General features: G+C 38.5%; 1 protein-coding gene across 1 annotated transcript; it reads left to right on the plus strand.

Moving 5' to 3' along the window:
* Window positions 1-39: 39 nt before the first annotated feature.
* LOC133615990 (cleavage and polyadenylation specificity factor subunit 7-like) lies at window positions 40-16870 on the plus strand. Its single transcript, XM_061974944.2, has 9 exons — window positions 40-228; window positions 577-660; window positions 885-1085; window positions 7451-7554; window positions 7642-7787; window positions 9896-10217; window positions 10330-10418; window positions 15788-15932; window positions 16003-16870. Exons 1-9 carry the CDS (start codon window positions 211-213, stop codon window positions 16178-16180), a joined length of 1287 nt encoding a protein of 428 aa, XP_061830928.1. The 5' UTR covers window positions 40-210; the 3' UTR covers window positions 16181-16870.
* Window positions 16871-16884: the final 14 nt, after the last annotated feature.

The raw sequence follows: 16884 nt of genomic DNA on the forward strand, positions 1-16884 counted from the left end.
GGCTTTATCCTCAGATAAACTGTTAATAACACCGCCATATGTACATGTAGAAACGTTGTTACTACACCAGCTCGTTTTTAATCACATACATTTTAATATTAACGTATATGTTATGTTTACTAATAACCCTTTCCACCATGTTTGACCCATGAGGCTCATGGGAAAAAAAAACAAGTGGGTACTTTGTTGCGAGCCGGTCACATTTTGCAGATGCACTTGACCAGTCAGGTAGGTTAGCAACAATAGCATCAGCGGACCATAAAAGCAAAACTGCAGAATTGTAAATAACACGTGCTTGTTTTCATTGAGCTGCATTTTGTCAATGTGTCGTTCGGTCATGTTAGGCTTATACTAATTATAACGCGTATCTACGTCAATTCACCGCCGTTTCTCCATTAATTCGAGTGTAACGTTAGCTACCGTTAGCAAATGTGCTACAATTTAAATCGTGAGCTAGCATTGTGTATCGTTCCCCAATGCGCCGCGAGTGAATGTGCAAGTCTAACTTCAACCTGCTTCTCAATAACATTTAACCAAGAAAGTGCATTAGCAACATCGTCCGTTGAATGATCACAGGCCCCGGGGATGGCTGCAGCCTGGCCGAGTACATCCAGAAAGGGTGCCATCAATCTCCACTCTGACGCCAATCCAAACGACGAGGTAATACTAGCTTTTGCTGCAAGTAAATCAGCCAAACGTTTTTTGTTTCTATCTGGAAGTAAACGTAGTGCAAATGTTTATATGGAATATTTTTCTTCATGCAAAAAGAAAGCATTGGAATTATTTGGTCCACTATAAGTAAGAAAATGTGGACCCTAGTAATTTATACTGCACATAAACACAAGATGACTCAAATGTCTTTTTTCTCCCGAATTCCATTGCAGGATTTTGACAGAATTGATGATCTGTTTGATGAGGCCGTGCTTCCGGATTCAGTTGATAAGGATGAGGACATGACTTCAAATGCAGATGCTGGAAGGAAAACGCCAACAACAGCGGAGAATGACGGAGATAATGTCAAGACGGGCTTAAAGGAGCCAAACGATCCGCAAAAATTCCCTTTATATGTAGGACCTTTTTCCTGGGTGAGTTACACATCACGATGTATATTAACACAAGCGGATGCATTTTCACGGTAGCCACAATACTAGAAGGAATGTGATGTACTGGAAATAAAAGCGCAAATTGTTGATTTCGGTCTCAAAAGTAGGTATGTGTACCGAATTTGGTACTTTTATTGGCACCGACCTAATTCCGAAGCTGCAACCGGGTGTTGATTCACGTAAAATCAATTTTCCGTGACAACAAAGTAAGTATGCCTGATAGATGACACTAAAACCTTTGCGATTTCAACACCTCCAAATTTGGTCATGAAAACTACAGCTAAGGTGCCCGTTATAGTTAAACAGCTGGTGTGTACAATACTTAACAGTTAGGGCTGGGCGATATGGCCTTTTTTAAATATCTCGATATTTTTAGGCCATATCGCGATACACAATATATATCTCGATATTTTGCCTTAGCCTTGAATGAACACGTCATGCATATAACCACAGCAGTATGATGATTCTATGTGTCTCCATTAAAACATTCTTGTTCATACTAGGGCTGGGCGATATTGCCTTTTTTAATATGGCAATATTTTAAGGCCATATCGCGATACACGATATATATCTCAATATTTTGCCTTTACCTTGAATGAACACTTGATGCATATAATCACAGCAGTATGATGATTCTATGTGTCTACATTAAAACATTATTCTTCATACTGCATTAATACGGTATATGCTACTTTTAAACTTTCATGCAGAGAAGGAAATCACAACTAAAAAATCACTATTTTTTTCATATGGTGTTGATCTGGAAATGTTTGCCTCGGCATTTTGATGGTGTGGACGTGTGGCACCGAACGATGTCGACGTGCAGAGTAAGCACTCTTCATTGTCTCACGGGTGACTTTTCAAATGATGCTACATATTAGCAGTGTAGCCGAGTGTCCTGGGTTCGTCTATACAGTGTACGTATCTAATAAAATAATAAACAGAGACATTAGAGCAGGTTCGGTAGCCACCGCTTCTTTAATGTCAACATCACACACCTCCTTCCACAACCACACACACCCTACGTCACAGCCCTACGGCAACAACTCTGGAGGGACAAAACTCCTCCTCCTTACCTAACACACTCCGGTAACTTGGGACACCCTGAACTGTTTGTTACAGCAGTAATGCTACTTTTTATAGCAACGCTTTGGCCCCACACTTGACAAATTACGGTTGTCTGTTCGACATCTTCCCACTTGAAGCCAGACAATGGCGGTGGTTTTGCTGTTTTTCTTGGGAAGTAATTCTTCCTTCATTTGTTACCAGGTTCGCACCTTCTTTCTCTCGTATTACCGCTAGCATCACAGCTAACTTTAGCCATGCTGCTACCTCTCTGCTCGGGGAGGGCGTATACGTATGTGACGTATGACGTGCCAGTATGTGACGTGTGTAGAAGCTGAGCTTGCTGCCTGTGAGAAGGAGAGACTAGAAAGAGCGAGTAGGGCATGAGAACGTATACTCGATATCACGATATAGTCATTTTCTATATCGCACAGAGACAACCCCGCGATATATTGCGTACCGGGTATATCGATATATCGCGTATATCGATATATCGCCCAGCCCTAGTTCATACTGCATTAATATATGCTCATTTTAAACTTTCATGCAGAGAGGGAAATCACAACTCAGTCAATTGACCAACACTGTATTTATTTAACAGTTATTAAGCAGTGGCACAAACATTCATGTCATTTCAAAACAGAACGTGCAAGATTGTCAGAGACATTTTAAAACAAGCTATTAGTCCACTTTTGTGCATGATGTCCTCAAGATGACAAATCAAACAACACTAAATTAAAGTGCACTTTTTGTACAGAACGCCGCTACAATAGTTTAAAACAAATAAAGTGCACTTCTGTGCATGATGTCACACAAGATATTTCAATAACTGTCAAATAAAAATTAGCTGCATAATAGGAAATCACATTGTGTACGTCCTTCGCTATGTGGTAGGTTTCGGCGGACGTTATCTCCTCATGTCGTGGACTATTTTTTTCATACGGTGTTGATGTGGAAATGGTTGCCTCTGCATTTTGTAGGTGTGGCACCGAACGGGGATGTTGACGTGCATAGTAAGCACTCATCATTCTCGAGCGGGTGACTTTTCAAATGATGCTACATTAGCAGTAATGCTACTTTTTGTAGCAACGCTTTCGCCCGACACTTGACAAATTACGGTTGTCTGTTCGACATATTCCCACTCGAAGCAAAACCACCGCCAGACGATGGACCCCGTGCTGTTTTTCTTAGGAATTCATTATTCCTTCATTTGTTACCAGATTCGCACCTTCTTTCTCTCATATTACCACCCGCACCACAGCTAACTTTAGCCATGCTGCTACCTCTCTGCTCAGCGAGGGCTGACGTATGTAAGAAGGTGCGCTTGTTTAAGTGTCTGTGAGAAGGAGAGACTAGAAAGAGTGAGAAGAGCCTGTAGTGTAATGCCTGCAGCTAAAAGCAACTGCGTGAGAACGTATACTCGAATATCACGATATAGTAAATTTCTATATCCCACAGAGACAAACCCGAGATATATCGAGTATATCGATATATCGCCCAGCCCTTATTACAGTACAAGCAATTTTTAAGGTGCAACAAAAGACTAGATTCAGCTTCATGGAAAAAACTACTCCCTGAGTAGGCAACACATCTAACATATTGGAATTGCAACAGCATGGAAAGTGTACTACAAAATACTTGCAAATGAGACTTAGAACGGTAAGAAGTCAAGATATAATGACGAAACAGCACAATTAACATTACCTTTTGTAAATATAAGATTAAAACATGTAGATTTTAATAAACAAATTAATTACACATGAATACATACAGAAGTACCGGAAATTGGTACAGATGAGTACCGGTGTCGATTTTCAGGTACCAGGAATCGGTACTGTATTGATTCAAATGTGAAATGTAACCATCCCTACTCAGGAGACCAATTTGTAATACAAATTGTACTTAGAATTCAGTTTGAGTATGTACAAATGGGTATTTAGAATTTGAATATGAATAGTGTATAACAATGTACATGGTATATTGATTTATTAATAATTATGTATTTTCACATTCAGTTGTAACAGGGCCATTCCACTGAATTAGTGCCATTTGCGTCCCATAGAAATGAAATGCATGACAAAATTAAATGTAAAACAACGTTTCATTAAGCCAAGTGTCCTGCACATTGATCTTATGACATATTTATTAGTAAATTAAATTTAAAACATTAATATGAACTGCTTTGAACTTTGGGGGAAAATAGCATTTGTTGCCTAGCCATGCTTCCTAAAATTAGACTTTACCATGAAATATAATCATTTAAATCATTCTGAATGTTTTTTTTTTTTTTTGCATATTTATATTACTTCTTATCCCAACTATACTTAATTTTCTTTAATTAAAAAATTAGTTTATCTGATATATGTTTACGCGTGCCTGGGTTTTCACCTCTTAACATGCTTTAAGCATAACATCATGTGGTTATTTATAATTTATTTGCTAATTCTATGCCATAAACTCAATCCTGTTGCTTTCAGTTCTGTTACTCGAATAGGTTATCTATTAATAGGAACCTCGAGCAAAAATTAAATAGTGGCTCGAGATTCACTAATACACATGTTGAGTAGTTCAATATGTGTATTATCGATATTGGAGTGGACAAAATACAGAAATTAAGTTTAATTTAAGACTTAAAACAACCAAAATTCGGTGGAATGACCCCAAAGTTTTACTGATCAGGGGCCGTATTTATCAAGCGTCTTAGAGTGCCATTTTACACTTAAGTCCTGAGAATTTGCGAAATTTAGTCCTACTCTCAAACTTAAGAATAAAAGCTATTTATCAGCTTTCTTAAGTCTAAGAATCACTCCTACTCTCCACGATATTTAAGAGACCTTCAAAGGTGTCCTAAGTGGTTAGGAGTTGCCAGCGGGTAATGGCACTGAGGCGAGAGAGACGTGCGCGAACGTTCAGGGAGCGAAAGGATGTCCTGGCTTTGTTTGATGACGAGTACCTGATCAAACGGTATCGTTTAGACAGAGCGGGTATTATTTTTGTCACAGATTTAATAAGGGGCGTCATCTCATCAGCAACATCACGCAGCAGAGCTTTCACAGCAGAACTAAAGGTCATCACAATCCTTCGATATCTCGCCACTGGGAAAATGAATTGGAAAGAAAAGGAAACATTTATTTTTGATTCATTGCCAATATTGTTTGTTTGTTTTGTATTATTTTGTAGTTTATTGTCAAAATATACACTCCCATTGTCCACTTGAATATTTCTAAGATTTTCTTTATTCTTAGACAAGAGATTCCCTTCCGTGATTGGTCATTTCTATGGACACAGAAATGACGTCACCTAAAATTCCGTTTACGGCACATAGTAATGTCGTAATTCAGCTCTGAGTGTGACACTTAAGATTCAGTCCTACACTTCGCTGAAAGTGTGAGTAAGACTCTTGATAACTATCTTTTAAGTGCCGCTTTCAGCGAATAATTTCTTTACTCATAAGTCAACTCTTAGCAGACTTCTTAGGAGTAATTCTAAGACGCTTGATAAATACGGCCCCAGGTCATGAAGTCCAGGATAAAAGCCGTCTATTTTTCATATCAATTTCCAAATATTCATACTGTTTACGGGGGCAATACCTGAATACCAACACATTTTCATGCTTCATAAATGGGTTGCTCGGGTTTAAGTATGGTTAACACATAAAATGTGCCTCTGACAAAACTATTGCGATTAGGGGGAAAATATATATAGCGTCAAGACAGTGCCAAAATTCTCAGACTAATTTTACGTGCGTGTTGACTCATAAAACGCTTGCGTGTCCTTGTATAAACATGTATATTTAATGACAAAATACACTAATATTGGGTTATTTTGACTAAAGACTAAACTTCTTCAGAAGTGACACACAACAGTTTCCTCGGATTGACTCTGACGTGGAGACATTAGGCGTTTAAAGTGACCAACCAGAACGGAGGGAAGTTGCTGTGCTGTGTATTCAATAGGATAGGGTTGGATATAATTTATTTATTTATCCCACAATGGGGAAATAATTGCAGTGCAGATATAAAAAGTCCACAAAAATAAGGTAAATATTAGGGCTGTCAAACTTAATGTGATAGTATAGCGTTAACTATCATTTCCTTTACTGGCGCACATTTTTTTGCTGCGCGATAAACGCGCGTGCATCCTGTCTAACCCTCAGTCCATTCCATAGTGTGGGAAAATGTATCTGCGTTCAGTTACTGTTGAGCCACAAGCGGGGGGAAAATAGTAAGCAGAAATGGAAATAGAAAAAGTACAATATGGAAAGCCCATGTCCAAAGCCACGGCAAGTCGTTCTCCCAAAACGAGACCATTTTCATCCAGAAATTGCCGTGAGCCATCATCACTGGAGCAAATGCCTGCTGCAATGCTTGCATTCGGAAAGGCAAAGTTTCACTTGTATGTTTAGATTAAAGATTAGTGCAATGATAACAAAAAATAGAGATTCTTACTGTAACTGGTTTAGTAAGATGGGATACAAGCTAAGAAGGAAAGAAAGGCGGTAGGCAGGAAGTCAAGAGGCACTTTTTTAATTGTCATATTTTTATTGTTATCAAAACGTGTCAAGACCCCGCTTGTCAAAATAAAAGCGCTACGCATCACATCCGGTCCAACTAGACCAACTAAAATGTGTTACATTATCATCATGCTTTGATTGTAAAATATGTTTTGTAAGGTAATCTGTCATAGTTCAACCTAAATAAAGCCTAGTACATCAGTTGAGGAAAATAGGGGGGAAATTGTCTGGCGGGCTGAAATATTGTGTATATTCGTTTATAACCCATTCTGGTTGATAGTCCTCAGAATGTTTAGCGGGCTGAATATTTGTAATTATTAAATAGCCTGCTCAGTCGCCTTGTGGATAGAGTGTCCGCCCTGAGATTGGTAGGTCGTGAGTTCAAACCCCGGCCGAGTCATACCAAAGACTATAAAAATGGGACCCATTACCTCCCTGCTTGGCACTCGGCATCAAGGGTTGGAATTGGTGGTTAAATCACCAAAATGATTCCAGAGCGCGGCCACTGCTGCTGCTCACTGCTCCCCTCACCTCACAGCGGGTTGAGCAAGGGGATGGGTCAAACGCAGAGGGTAATTTCACCACATCTAGTGCAGGGTTTCCCGCAGCTTCTAAACTAAAGTCTTAACAAGCTGTGTGCGTGCGTGTGTTATGGACAGCAAAGCCCTGTCTGTCTGAGAGAAAGACAAGCAAGACAAACAAATCAATAAAGGTAAACAGTACTTATGTTCTTCTCTTTCCCATTTCCCCATCTTCTTGTACCATTTAGTGGACATCTGACGAAGACGTCTTGTCTGTGGCCCAAAGGTTAGACGTAAGGGATATCGAGGAGATCAAATTTGCAGAGAACAAAGCAAATGGCCAATCAAGAGGGTATGTAACAAGTCGATGTTCACACTTAGTTCACTTTCATGGCCTCAAATATGCTGTTTATGCTTCTTTTCATCCCCTCTTTTATAGCTATGCAAAGTTGGTGGTGACTTCAGGAAGGTCCGCAAAAATATTGTTGGATAAAATACCACAATGTACGATGGATGGGGAAAAAATAGACTGCCGCCTTGCCACTCAGCAAAACTTAACTGTGTTCGAATATGTTGCAAACAAACGTAAGAGTGCCACCATTTTCTCACACTAACAATGACCCTTTTTACACTGACCACCAAATCTGATTTTTTTACCCCTCAAATGACACAGATCTGATTTTTTTTTTTTGCCAGTCTACATGCACCAAAGTGCTTCAAATCTGATTTGTTTTTCGCAATAGATTCAGGCCACATCAAGAGGTAGTCTGAATCTGATCTTTTCAAATGTGACTTCAGTCTAAACGGCAATGCAACCTGAATACGACTTTTGCGTCATCTTTGGGCAAACTACCAGGGGTGTAACGGTATTGTAGATACCACGGTATTTCGGTTTCAAAGTCTTTGCAATATTACTGTGATGCCTGGCGGTATCAAACAAAATTTGGTGTGTAGTTTTTTTTTCTGGCATTTTAGCTTTGGCCAGGTCTGGAAATAAACTACATCTCCCAATATCCTTTGCGCAGCGCCCAAGTGTATGTTGTCGATGAGAGGAATTATTTTGTGTTTTTTTTGGACATTCCCTGAAAACTGTCATCAAAATCTATGTATAACTATTTGAGTTATGTTGCTAGCAAACAGAAAAACAAACCCTGGCGAAAACATAAGCTCTTAAGCTTTGATTGATTGATTGAAACTTTTATTAGTAGATTGCACAGTTCAGTACATATTCCGTACAATTGACCACTAAATGGTAACACCCGAATAAGTTTTTCAACTTGTTTAAGTCTGGGTCCACGTAAATCAATTCATGGTAAAGCTGAGGTAAGAAACTCTGTGTTTTGCAAAGCAATAGTTTCGTCTCGAGCGTTTCCAAGGCGACGCACAGCCAGACAGTCACATCGTACCGTACGGATGTAATCACCAAAAAAATGCTCAATGTGGAAAATATGAGGAAACTGAAAGACTACTTGATAAATCCTCAATTCAACCATCCATGTTTTCTCATCAACTGTCATACAGAAAATATATTTGAAGCCAGCGAACCAAAACATCAGTTTGTTATTTACAACATTAAAAGTTAAATTTGTAATACATTTTTCTGAGAGACAGTATTTTTCAGGCTTATATAAACATGTCCCCTGTCAAGTATACTGCTTGTCAGAAAGTAAAAGTTGAAAGACAATGAAGTGAACATAAGTGTTTTACACTGGATGTTTACGTTGTCACTTTAAAGAAACGCAGCTGTAAGTATTTTTTGAATTATTTGCTTGAAACGGTGGATGTACCGACACAATTATTTGTGCTTAAAAAATCATATTTGTATTAAGATTTGATAATTTTAGCATTATGTTTATGGTTCACTTACAGTAAGTGTGTTTATCTTAAACATTTCTGCCAATTCATTTTACACACTAACATTTTTAAGTCTCTTTTATTTTTTCCGACATATGCCATGATAATATCATACCGTGGCCTTAATACCATGATATTATCGTACCGTGAGATTTTGATACTGTTGCATCTCTTTGAGCTTCGTTATTAGTGTGCACGGGGAAGGACGCAGCCTGCCAGCGGAAGTGGATACTACATCAAAACATCCGGTTTCGATGAGCAAAGTCTTTTTTCGGTGGCTGAATATTTTTAAGACCTATATTTGGATTCCAAAGAAATAGCGATTGTTGAAGAACTGGAGTTGATGTTGTGGCGTATTTGCTTATAGGTTACATATATTGCTTAAGTTGTTTACGTAAGTGAGTTGAAGAATAAAGCTAACATAGATTCACGCTGATGTGTTGCCTCTACTTAACAGCCATAAAAAGATTCAAACTCTCCCAAATATATAACATTATATACATCCATTCATACATTATATTACTTGTATTTATTTTCACGTGAAGAAAACACACATTATTTTATTTTGTAGTAGCGACTTTCTTGTTCATTTACGAAATCTGGTCAACTTCGTTTGTTTTCTCACTTAATCAAACTGTGCATACAAGTGACGTCGAGGCCACATTGGGGCCACTTTGGGGCCTGTGCGTGTTTATACTGGAGTCTGATAAAGATCACATTTTGCTTGCGAGTGTAAACAGTCAGCTGGAAAAAAATCAGATTTGAGCTACTTTTGACCTGCAGTGTAAACGTAGTGAATGATATACTGTACATCCACGTGACTTAAGTGCTTTTCATAGGCTTCCCAATGCGCAGTAATTCCAGGGACTGCGATTCGCTGGAGAATACGCCATTACCCCGGAACAACAACCCTCCTCGCAGTATACCCACTCACTTCCCGCCGCATCCCCTCGGCAACATATTTCCCTCACATTCCAGCCCTTTCCTCGGCCAGCCACCACCTCCCTTCCCACCTGTGCCCCCCAACATCCTCCCTCCTCCTTTGTTTCCTCCTCAACTTTTCAACGCTCCGAGACAGCCGTCTCCAAGTCTGCATATCAATCCAGCCTACATCTCACCACCACCAGAAAGACACAGCAGGCTTTCTTACAATATGCAAAAGTGAGAATGCGATCGATTTCACACCTTTGATAAAGTTGTCTAAGACACAAAAATTATTTGTTTGATTCATTTGTTGCTGTTGTAAAAATATCTTTGTATTTTGCTGACAAAGGGGAGACAGGGATTATGAGGAGCTGTTGAACAGAAATAGGGCTGTGGCTAGCAGCGCCATTACCAAGGCCGTGACCGGCGCAACAACCGGTAAGTACACCTCATCATATTTATGTTATGCTGGAAATTACTCTCATATTCTACAGTCTGTCATTAACGCATCAAATGCCCATGTTGGCTAACAATACTTGGATAAACTGCCAGGAATGCGTTGCAACAGATGTTTAATGGATTTTGAGTCATTCTTCACTGCTTATAGATTGTGTTCAGATTAATGAGAATGGATCAATCTGCATTGTTTTTGATACATTTGTAAAATTTGCAGGAGTTTACAATAAACCAACAAAATAAAAACGTATTTAAATAGCCCGACCCATCTCACATTGAATAATTTAGAGTACGGCTGTATTTAGACCTGGACCGATATTCGATAAGTCAATTAACCGACTCTAAAAACTCTTAAAAGACTCTTGAACACATCATAGTAATCCCCTAAATTCCCCCCAATAACAGATTACCATATTTTTCGAATTATAAATCGCAGTTTTTTTCATAGTTTGGCCGGGGGTGCGATTTATACTCTGGAGCGATTTATGTGTGACATTATTAACAAATTATCGTTAAATATCAAATAATATTATTCATCTCATTCACGTAAGAGACTAGGCGTATATCAGCAATCGTCTCACACACACACACGTCAACCAATAAAAATTTGGGGGGGGCAGGTCATGGCAGAAGTGCATTGTGGAAAAAAAGATGCTACCTGCTACTACTTCCGTACCTATGAAAATGTATCATTTCAACATTGGCGGTAACTTATAAAAACTGAGAAGGGCTGAACAAAAATGGCACACTGAAAAGGAAATCATATACTGCAGGTTACAAGCTGGATGGAAGTAATGAAATATGCAGAAGAAAACTGCAATCGAGCAGCAGAAAGAAAGTTTGGAGTAAGCGAGAAACTAGTAAGGGACTGGCGAAAAGCGGAGGCTACTCTTACTGAAATGAAGAAAACTTTAAAAAAAAGCTAATCGCGGGCTAAAAGCTAGGTGGCCACAGCTCGAGGAACGAATTCACAAATGGGTGCTTGAAAATTGCCTTTCAAATGTCTATTCTTGGTGTTGGATTTTATCAAATAAATTTCCCCCAAAAATGCGACTTATACTCTAGTGCGACTTATATGTTTTTTTCCTTCTTTATTATGCATTTTCGGCCGGTGCGACTTATACTCCGGAGCGATTTATAATCGGAAAAATACGGTAACTCGCTGGAATATAAAGACAATATAACATACATCCATAAACGTGGATGCATATGCAAAAGTGCAATATATTTATCTGTACAGTAAATCTATTTATTTATATCTGCACCTTATTGCTCTTTTATCCTGCACTACAACGAGCTAATACAATGAAATTTCGTACTGTATATATATCTGTACTGTAAAGTTCAAATTTGAATGACAATAAAGGAGTCTAAGTCTAACCGAACGATAAATGACAATGAACATAAGTTCGGTTGTTACGGGTTACAAGAGCAGCTGTGGGCATTTCTACAACAAGCACATAAACTATAGTAATGGTAACCGCTGTAAAACTCCCGGCGGTTAGTATTACTGTATTAAATTAAAATGATCCAAAAACCATGATTTAATAACCACACCTTAATAAAATTATGGACCGACTTTGAGACACTTGTGATTAAGGGCTTTATAAATAAACTTTGATTGACTAGCGTTAGCTTGCTAGCTAGTTTAAACAAGAGACTTTAGCGTCTTTCCCCTTTAAAAAACAATTCCCCAATCTAAACTTGTATAAACACATTACTGTCTAAACAACTAAGATACATTATTTATTTTTTATTTTTTTAAGAAAATACCACTTCTCTAACATTTTTTAGTGTTGGTATAATTACTTTTATAGCAAATTCAACAATATCACTATAATAATGATCGCTACTCGATCTCACCACTAGCCGACTCGTGGTCAGTATAGGGGAAGGCAAGATGAAGTTAGAGACAAGTCGTTTTACAACTTTGGGTCACTGCAAGGACACACAACTCTTACACGGCAGGAGAGTGGCAAAAGTCTTGTGTAAAAATACAGCCAATCTGGGTTCCTGCTTCACACAAATCTGATTAGACACATTTTTTATGCACAGACAAGTCTTAGATACAGATTGCTTTACACTTACACACATCTGAATCTGGACACACAACTCTTTAACGGCAGAAACGAAGCAAAAGTCACATCAACTTAAAACACTCAGGTTACACACACACATTGAGATCGACTCACGTATTTGTACACCGACACGTAAATTGGATTACAGACGCACAGTCTGAGATACGCGTTAGCAAATTATTTTGCAACAAAAGTACTTGCATACCGTATTCTTTTTACATTTTGAAATGTGTATGTATGAAAATGTATATATAAAATATGACTTTTCCTCCCCTTTTCTCTTTCTCTTTATTACATCAAAACTACATGACAATCTTTATGACTATTATCATTTAACACTATTTTGTGTTTTACTTTTACTTCTTTCTAGGGCTGCAACTAACGATTAATTTGATAATCGATTAATCTGTCGATTATTACTTCGATTAATAATCGGATAAAAGAGACTACATTTCTATCCTTTCCAGTGTTTTATTGAAAAAAAACAGCATATTGGCACCATACTTATTTTGATTGTTTCTCAGCTGTTTGTACATGTTGCAGTTTATAAATAAAGGTTTATTACAAAAAATAATAATAATAATAAATTGCCTCTGCGCATGTGCATAGCATAGATCCAACGAATCGATGACTAAATTAATCGCCAACTATTTTTATAATCGATTTTTATAATCGATTTAATCGATTAGTTGTTGCAGCCCTACTTCTTTCATATCGATTTGTTTTTTGTCAGTATACATCCAACTTTTCATTTAGTGGCACATCTGACAATGCACAATCCTCCCTACACCATTCTCCTTGTCTGATCTATGTATTGTGTTTTAGATCCCCCTTACTTCTGTAAATATGCACTTCATTGAAATGAAGTTAAAAAAGTAAACTTTATTGCTGACCTTAACACGCTAAGAGGAGCCATCATAACACCGCTAGTGCTGCAGAGCTAACAAGTAGCCACAACAACACGGCACTTCCTCATTATACACCAATGTCGTCTTACAATGATCAAGGTGCAATTAATAACCCCTAGAATTTTTCCCACATTCTCCATGTGCTTACTGCTAGTTTTGCTGCAATAATAACGACAATTTGTTGTAGATTGTATTTATTTTTTCATTTTCAGCGGAACTTGATTTGTGAACTGTTCTTGAATTGGTTATTGAATAGAGGTGGGGAAAATGATCGGTTCTCTGATGCATCACGATTAGAACGTGGGTGATTCATGACCTGCTGGACAACTGTCGAGTCATAGATTATTTACGTATGTTAAATAAAGTAATACAGACACTTGTAAAATGTGGCAGTAAGGATGATGTTCTTTAAAGGTTAGCTGTAGGATTGGTTGCAACTAACCAAGGGAGAACTATCAGCGAACATTCTTTTAACGCCTTTTGTTAGCTGGGTTAGCGCGGACAAATACAGAGGAGGAAAGGACAAGCTATGTTAGCCATGGCACTAAGCTATCTTGAATATGAAGAAAGAAAATAATAAATGTTGTGTTCACTTAAACAGAAGGCTAATGCTGTGTTACAGCAGAGTAACTAGCCAGGAAGAGGAAATTAAAGTTAAAGTACCGGTACCACTGATAGTCACACACACACACACTAAATGTGGTGAAATTACCCTCTGAATTTGACCCATCCCCTTGTTCCACACCATTGAGGTGAGGGGAGCAGTGAGCAGCAGCCGCGCTCGGGAATCATTTTGGTGATTTAACCCCCAATTCCAACCCTTGATGCTGAGTGGAGGTAATGGGTCCCATTTTTATAGTCTCCGGTATGACTCGGCCGGGGTTTGAACTCACAACCTACTGAGCTCAGGGCGGACACTCTAACCATAAGGCCACTGAGCATGTTAGCAAGTTGATTTATAAGACAGGAGAGACAAAAATACCAACACTGATGAAGCATATAGACAACACACGTCTTTGAGGCTGAGCTGCAAGTTTATGGTGACTGGGACTAAAGTGTCTGAACATGTTGTGGTTTTAGAAGGCACAAATATTTATTCAAATATGCTTGCTCACCAGGTATAGTCTATGTATTTGTTCGCTTAGCAGGTAGCTAAATTTCTAACTGATCTAGTCTTCTCTATATATATATATAATATATCCTCTGTGCATAAACATCCAAAATTCCAGAAATGATGCAATACTGCATACGTCAGTAGCCAAAGGAGTCTTGTAGACATTATTATTAGTAATTAAATGTAATACTTTTAGAATATATAACAATACATTGTTTTAACAATATATAATTTAATCATAATATACAATACAGTGAATATAGATGAATAAATAATCAATTTCCAATTGAATCGTAGCCTCTGAATCCTATTCGAATCGAGACGTCTCCAATGATTCCCACCTCTATTCTTGAACAGGGTTTGTAAATAAAAAGGTTCATAAGAAACATAATGAACATTAACATTGGGTTACAGCCTCGACAAAAGTCCATATTTTAGTAAAAGTTTGTCCACTTTAAACACAATATAAAGTCCTATACAGTCCTGTATATTAAAGAAACATACCGTATTTTTCGGAGTATAAGTCGCACCGGAGTATAAGTCGCACCGGCCGAAAATGCATAATAAAAAAGGAAAAAAACATATAAGTCTCACTGGAGCTATGAAAAAAACTGCGATTTATAGTCCGAATAATACGGTAAGTGGGTCGTGGATCAACTTTCTATTTACCGGTAATTACAAAATCAGAACAACGAGCTAGACTGTCCTCATATGTAGCCGCCCTGCCAATGCGCACACACTCGGTCACTAGTCCTGTGGTGCACTCACGGTTTGAAATCACAAAACTCATTAACTTTGCCACCTGGTCAGTGCAATGATTAGGAATAAAATAAAATAAAATCCACTTTACCTTGTTGGTTAATCTTCTTGGTGTGCACCGGAAGGGAGGGCAAAGGATGGAAGGCATTGTCGACAACCCTGTGGATACTTCCTGAATGTTTCAAACCACACATTACTTGTTCCACTGTGTTACTTTATCATTAAATTTACATTTCATGATTTATTTAAGTTTCGCAAAATTCCATACAAATCAAAAAGCTTTGTGGTGCATGTTTTCCATTTTTTAATGCACTGTTGAAGCATTAAAGCATATTTCAGAAAAAATACATTGACCTAAATAAAAGTGGGTTGTGACATAATGACTGATGGAAAACTATTTTATAAGGGTTTTTTTCTACCTCTATATGTGTGAGCTGCGTATTTCAGCTGAGGTTTGCTGCATGTGTTCATTGCCGACACTGTGTAATGCAGGAGACCTGCGGGTAGCCATGGAAACGCTGTTAACGGCCATCGCCATCATTAAGCAGTCCAGAATATACGGAGATAAGCGCTGCCAAGCCCTGGTCACCTCCCTCAAAGACTGCCTGGTGTCCATCCAGGGAGACTCTGGCCACAGGTTTTTCAGCGCCCCAACACAATCACATGACATGAATCACACAGTCTAATAATCCCTGATTGATTTCCAGCAGGAGTGGCAGTCATTCAGACACCCGGGTCAGAGATCGGGAGCGCCACAGAGAGGAGTTGCCTAGTTGGGAAGGAGCCGGAACATCCCGGAGGCACAGGGAACGTTCCCGGAGTCGAGAGAGGGAAAGGGAGCGCTTGCGGGACAGGCACAGGGATCAGAGAGACCGCTACCGCTGACTCGGTAAGATTGTATCGTCACAGCTTCGTGGTCCACTTTGACATCGCAACACTTAAAACGTCACATCCAAGCCAGAGGAGACTCCCCGATGATGCTGTCTGTTAGCATTTCTCTCACAATAGCCTTTCACTTCTTTTTTCTTTTTAAGACCATGTTGATTGCAGAACGTATTGACAAACTGGTACGCCTACTTTCTGGGGTCTACTCATGATTCGGTAACTAACACTAGAACAAGGGCATTTGTTTTTGATCGGCACTACTCTTAAAAAGTGAGGGATATTAATCTGGAATTTCAGGATGAAGCTAAAATGCATGTAATTAATTTGGAATGTCCAACTGTTCAAAGTTTTAGTATTAGTTTTAAAACTTGCTGATCTCTAACAAGGATGGCAAAATCCCTACAAGGTTTCTGATCCTTGAATGGATCAATGGTCAGTGTAGGTTTTTTGCTTTCAAATTTGATTTCATGATTGGGATTTGAAAAACAAAAAAACATAGGATTACTGTCATCCCTAGTCTCAAATATTGTCTTCACTACATATTTAATTTTTTAAAGCCTATTGTACAATTTCTTGTTCCTAAATTAAGTCTTTTAAAGCCTAAAAATGGCTAAATAAACAAAACAGAAGTACAATACAATACAGTAGTAGTATTAGCCACAAGAGGAGAGCACATCTATCAGAGTGCGTTGTTTACTGATTGG

This window comes from Nerophis lumbriciformis, linkage group LG15 (assembly GCF_033978685.3).
Source record: "Nerophis lumbriciformis linkage group LG15, RoL_Nlum_v2.1, whole genome shotgun sequence".
Taxonomy (NCBI): Eukaryota; Metazoa; Chordata; class Actinopteri; order Syngnathiformes; family Syngnathidae; genus Nerophis; species Nerophis lumbriciformis.

Excerpts from the sequence above, each read along its gene's own strand:
- LOC133615990 (XM_061974944.2), top strand. Across the intron at positions 1,086-7,450 it reads ATGTAGGACCTTTTTCCTGG|TGGACATCTGACGAAGACGT; the intron begins GTGAGTTACACA and ends TGTACCATTTAG. Across the intron at positions 10,218-10,329 it reads CTTTCTTACAATATGCAAAA|GGGAGACAGGGATTATGAGG; the intron begins GTGAGAATGCGA and ends TTGCTGACAAAG.